Source organism: Branchiostoma belcheri, unplaced genomic scaffold (genome assembly GCF_001625305.1).
Source record: "Branchiostoma belcheri isolate BF01 breed outbred unplaced genomic scaffold, Haploidv18h27 scaffold214, whole genome shotgun sequence".
Classification (NCBI taxonomy): Eukaryota; Metazoa; Chordata; class Leptocardii; order Amphioxiformes; family Branchiostomatidae; genus Branchiostoma; species Branchiostoma belcheri.
The window spans coordinates 47,242-53,062 of NW_017803647.1; the positions used below are offsets into that span (position 1 = coordinate 47,242).

At 42.5% G+C, this 5,821-nt stretch overlaps 1 protein-coding gene across 4 annotated transcripts in view; it reads left to right on the plus strand.

Moving 5' to 3' along the window:
• The first annotated feature begins 706 nt into the window (after nt 1-706).
• The window catches only part of LOC109469985 (dual specificity tyrosine-phosphorylation-regulated kinase 1A-like), a 47,010-nt gene continuing 41,895 nt past the window's right edge, over nt 707-5,821 (plus strand). For 2 of the 4 annotated variants that reach the window (XM_019768752.1, XM_019768753.1), the window contains exon 1: nt 707-1,139. Coding sequence is in view for 2 of the 4 variants with exons in the window: in XM_019768749.1 (XP_019624308.1) it covers nt 2,797-2,845 (49 nt within the window). In the remaining 2 variants the exon portion in view is untranslated. Of the gene's footprint in view, nt 1,140-2,413; nt 2,846-5,821 lie in introns of those variants that run through there. The other 2 variants (XM_019768749.1, XM_019768751.1) reach the window with 2 other exon arrangements.

The window sequence follows — 5,821 nt, forward strand, 5'->3', positions numbered from 1 at the left end:
CACATGCAGTGTCCGTAGGCTTAGGCCATGTTGATTTGATTATATGGATGACATCCGCGCGCGCATGAATTTTCGGCCCTTTCAAAAAAAAGTTTTCAACCATACTGTAAATCGTACAAAAAAGTTGCAAAATGAGCAAAAAATATACCGTAAGTTACCAAAAAATAAGTAAAAACTATACCAATGTCGTAGAATGCCAAAATCAAGCAAAAAAAGACGAAATTGTAAGGAAATGAACTTGAAGATTAGATTATTCGCCAAACCATATTCTGTCCCATTTGTTCAACCCTCATGACCACGTAGATTTCATAATGAAAACAACTTTTTTTTTTGTCAAAACTTTTTTTTAATTCGCACGCGCGCATCAGTTTTGGGGCTCCCGGAGGATGTCATCCATATAATCAAATCAACATGGCCATAGAAGTGACATGCCTTCAAGACCACAACTTATCTTGGCCAGCTATTAAAAGTCTTGTCTTGTCTAGAGATAATCCATTATTGTGCTGCCTTTATTGTACGAACAAAGTAGGTGAAACTGTTATTCACTTCAGATCTGCTTGGAGGTATCCTGTGCGCCGCACAACCTAGCCTGTCCACCTGATGCAAAGACACACTTTGGAAACACTATACTACTTTTCCATCGTTCATCCGGGACATTTCAAATGCCACTCCCATGACGTCAGTGCGTCATCCGGGCACCTTTGAACTCAGTGATTGACAGTTGCCAGGGGCAACGAAGCTGTCGCGTCATTCGTCCGATTCCCCTCCGAACTGAATTCGAAATAAAGAACGTATTTTTTCCGCCATTTTGTCTGCAGTTGCAGCCGATCGAAAAAATTATTTCTGGAGCGAAATCGGATGTGCAAGTAGCGTGTCGAGGAGCCGGAATTTGTTGAGGGTTAATTGTTTGATCCCATCCCGTCCTCTGATGTGGATTTTGAGATGATTTGGATGGAAATCTGGACAAAGCAAGGCTGAATTGGAAGGAAATTTGTTTCGCGCGCCATTTTTATTGGCCCGTTCAGGGACAACGATTTGAACAGACGATCAACGAGAGGATTGTGGATCCCGGAAGTCCTGACCCGCCAAACTTGGATTTTGCGTTCCAGATCAGGATACACTGGCTCTAATACACCTTGGTAAGTAATTATTTCAAGAAAAACTTGTAAAATTTGTGCGAGGTCACCGAGTGGGGGTGCATGTTGCAACAGACGCAACGCAACACTGGCACAGCATCACCCGGCGAAGGCTTCCGTGGCCTTGTTGCACTTCCCGGTTTCTGCCGGCTTTCTTGTTCATCTTGCCGTATTGCTGCCGGTGTAGGACACACTGTGGAAAAACAATACAATCAGTAGGCATATATGAGCTTCATTTCATGTCCTTGAAAACCATAGCGGCGGAATTTCTGGGATGACTTCAAAGAATGTGGCTCTAGACGGGGAATAAACAGTGGCGTAGTCTGGCTAGCGTGGGGAGGGCGAGGGGATGTATGTGCAAGAAGTCTCGCTCAGAACGATCGTTTTTGGCTACAATCGTGGACGTATTTGTGGACCTTGCAGTTTTAAAATAAGTCCTGGATATCCAAGTGATGTAGTGGTGGCTGCATGAGCGGCATAGCGCCCTATTTTTGTGGTATGACGGGCATTTCAGACAGGATGGAGCGGCACGGAAGTGACTGTTCCTCGGCCTTTTCGGTGCTCCTAAAGCCGGCCTGAAAAATCTCAAATCTTCCTTCTAATCGGCTCCAAGACATCCACAAAACTCCTTGTTGCCTCTCTTAAGATAATCGTGCGTGAGATTTCTCTCATGCTACGCTCGTGTGCTTAGTTTTGAAGCCAAAATGTGTTGGTTGTTGGGTGGCCACGTCGGACTGTTTGGGTGATCAGCTGTTCCCTGCATGTCAATTCAAAATTGCAGCCATTCTTGCGGAGCGTCTAGTTTCCCGGCGAAGGCACGGCCACACACGCGCCGCCCTGACCCAGCCAAACCGATCCAGACCAAGTTAGGGCGATTTTCAGAACATTTCTGAAAAGTGTTTGTTTTGGTAATTAAAAGATCAGAGCCGATTTTGCCTCGTTTTCTTTGTTTTGATATGACGGCCTCGCATTGGAAATTGTATTCAAAATGGCCGCCTTTCCAGAATCGTGTTTTCTGTTGGAAATTTTCAAATTTTTCGTGGATCAAGTCTGGTTTTCCCGCCGTCTTTATGACCCTTGATCAGATTAAACATCGTGGGTGATAATTCCAGGACAAATTTCGCTAGTTCAGTGGTGTGATCCTCAGCAAAACGGAACGATCTGTCCCTGAATATTTCGCTACATGTAGCCGTCAGCTGTTCCAATTAGTATGCAGTACTCCCCCGGGGACCTTAAGTCGCGTGCGAGGGGTTCCCCTCAACAGAAGGGTTAGGTTTAGGCCGAGTTAATAGCTTCCCAGTTTAAATTTTGGAGGGAACTGTGTCAGTTGTCTTTGCATTAAATGCGTACAAAGAGATTTACATGGTACCCCGGTGTATGCCGGCTTAAATATCTCACAGTGAAAAATTTCGTAGACACCCGCAGTGACAGCTGGGCTTACATTGTGTTCCGTGACCTTTTCCTGTAGATCCTGTTGGTATGTTTGGATTTGAAACAGTTGTAGCCGACCCGTCAGAAACAATTCAGGGACAAGCCCGACAACACAGCTTCCTATTGGTTTAACTATAATTTCGAGCGCCCCGAATTAGTGAGATGCCAATGTGTGTGGCGAACCTTGTAGCGTTGTTTCTCACAGACACACGCGCTTCGCTCGTACAACATGTTGGTAGCGGAGAATCACACGTGGACGTACGGATGTAACCCCCGCGGTAGGTACCGGTATTTGTAGAAGGTGACGAAAACGTGAGCTGTGTTGATAACTGACCTGTTGCTTGATAGAGCTGTATATTTTTGCTCGAGGAGAGAAACGCGAGATGTCACGTGCCGCCTGTGTTGTCTGTCCATGTCGCATATAGGCTGTTCCGATATGTTATGATAGGACGGCCTGATGCAACGGATATCATGCCAGTCATGACTGGCATAATATCACTCGTGAGTTTCGCAGCCGTTGGCCCGAAGAGTCATTTCTCCCAAAAATAGGTACAAGAGCCATGGTGCTGGGCATACCTTTTATCTATTTGCATCCTTGTATCGAGGCAGAAGTTATATAACTATCCACTGCAGTGTATCAAAAGATCATCATGTATTTTCAGGGCTCGAAATACCACCTGCATTATGCTGCATATTACTAGTATGTAGATTACTGTAGGTAAAAGTAGAGCTGTGCAGGTATTTCTGATGTCTAGTGAGTGAGTGAGTGTGAGTGACCTAACTTGCACCATCCTCGTGGTATGTGGATTTTTATTTGCTGTATTGGCTGTTTCCACCCTAAGGGATATTAAAGAAATAATGGCAATGGTTTCTAAAGAGTTTTAGTATGATCCTTTATTTCCTAAATCCTGAGTGGTGCAGGTAAAAATTTTCTGGTGCAGGTAATTTTCAATATGACTTGCACCATTGCAGGTATGCAGAAAAAAGTATTTTGAACCATGATTTTGAAATGGGAGTTCTCAACTGATCTTACTTCAACCCATGATCAGTTACATTTTCTCTCAAAAGTACAATGCTTTATTTTAAGTTGCAAAGGTAGATGCATTGGTTATTTAGTCTTTAAGGTGTGACAATTACAGTATATTTTATTACGCATCCAGCGCAAAGAAACTGTCAAATCTGCAAACTGTCCTGCTTTCCAAACTGTACAAGCCATACAAGCTCATCAAAAGTGAGTCCAACTGTTGAACATCAAGAACTGAAGTCACAAGGTTTCCTTATCAGATATAGACTGGGATTTGGAACGATATGTTTCAGGACAGCCTCCGACTGTACAAAGGTCATCTTTGTTGTGAGTCGACTTTACGGTGCATAGTTAGTGAAAGTCAGTCTATTGAAAGGTAAAGTGAGTTAGGCTATATACCCGCAAGGAGTATTCGTGCAGCAATATATTGTGCCAGCTTTCACTAGTCAAGCTCATGGTGACAGCCCCAGGGCTCGAAATGCATCTGCACATGGATGGAGCACATGCACATGGTAATAATACTAATATTGGAGCTGTGCAGGTATTGCTGATGTCTACCTGCCACAAACCTGCACCGGTCCATGCACTGGGTATATGGAGGGTAGTGCAGGTAAACTTGGAGCTGTGTAGGTATTTCTGATGTCTACCTGCATCTAACCTGCACTGGTCCATATACTGGGTATATGCAGGTTACTGCAGGTAAAATTGGAGCTGTGCAGGTATTTCTGATGTCTACCTGCACCTAACCTGTGCCAGTCTCACTGTCTGTGTACTGGGTTTGCAAGACTGTTATTTGTGTATTGACTGATACTTTTTACATTTTTAATGAAAAGAAATGATCTTAGCATGAAAGTTCATCTGTGTTGGTACAAATCATTATGAAATAAAGACTGAGCTTTAACTTCCAACACTAGATACAGAATTGGGACTTACCCCAAATTTTTGTAATTCATGTACATTTTAGAAAATTTGGGGTAAGTCCCAATTCTGTATCTAGTGTTGTCTTTATTTCATAAAAGAAATGATGGCATCTGTTTTCTGGTCAGTTTTTAACTTGTGTTCCATGCTTCCTAGAGTTGTGCATTTAAAAGTTGCCTGTGCAGATTGGCAGAAAAAAGGATTTCGAGCCCTGCCTTGGACGTGACCCTTTCTGAGCTCTAATACTCAGTAATAGGAAGCCATGTACATGTGTATGAGTTGCTGGTTAAAGAGGGACTTTGTAGGTGATTAAATGCGAGTCGCTTACGCAATTCGGAGACTTGATCTGCTAGCCGGGCTCCTTGAGTGCATGAATCACTGAGTTTTCTCAACGATTTAAATGGCTGTGATGGGTCGTGCGTTGTGTGTGCGTCATCATGCAAGTCAACTGGAAGTCAGAGTATCTGTGAAAAAGAAAGTGTTCCCTCTTAGTAACAAGAAGCAGGAAGGCACGGATGAGAAACTGGCTTTTCGCTGTGTGGGTGGCAAGACTTTTGTTTACATCGAAGATAATTGATCGCTTGAAGCAGGTAGACTACGTAATACCAAACACCACAGTTGGGTGCCATATAGTCTATCCGTTTAGACTTTAATTTGTTCTTAGACAAGCTTAGAGGGCCCCTGAGTGTCATGCAAGCCACTGTTTTATGTATCTTTTGCCTTAACTTGAGTTGAGTTGGAAGCAATAGGGTTGTCTGTTGCTCTTGGTGTAAAGTTGGTATATTAAAAATTATTATACATTTTTTGTGTATACCTAAGGATAGTTACTTTAAATGAGCATTGCAAATATCAATCTAATCAGCTTATTTTTTTACTAAAGCCTAGGAAAAAAAAAGTTGTGTTTCCTGTTAAGTTTCCCGACCAACCTTAGAAAAACCTAGACTTTTTTGTGAGGATTCCTTTAAGGGGCATAAATTTTCGAGCTGATTAACATAGCTGCATGATCTGACACCTAAGTTGGTGAAACATTGTACATGTGCAATCGGTTTTCCAACATTGACATTGAAAATAAAAGTGTCCTCATGAAAGTTTTACTTTGTTACTATATTGTATAAATCGCCCCTATACAGATATCACTGACGTCTAAAAAAGAAGAAAGAAAAAAAAGATAATCCCTACCTACTGACCCTAATTTTTTCAGGACTGAAACAGGAAGCACAACATTTTTTTCCTAGGCCTAGTTTTTGCATCCTCATAATTTTTTTTTTTAAATAAAATCCCACTGGATGAGGCCAAGTTGCTTATGAATATG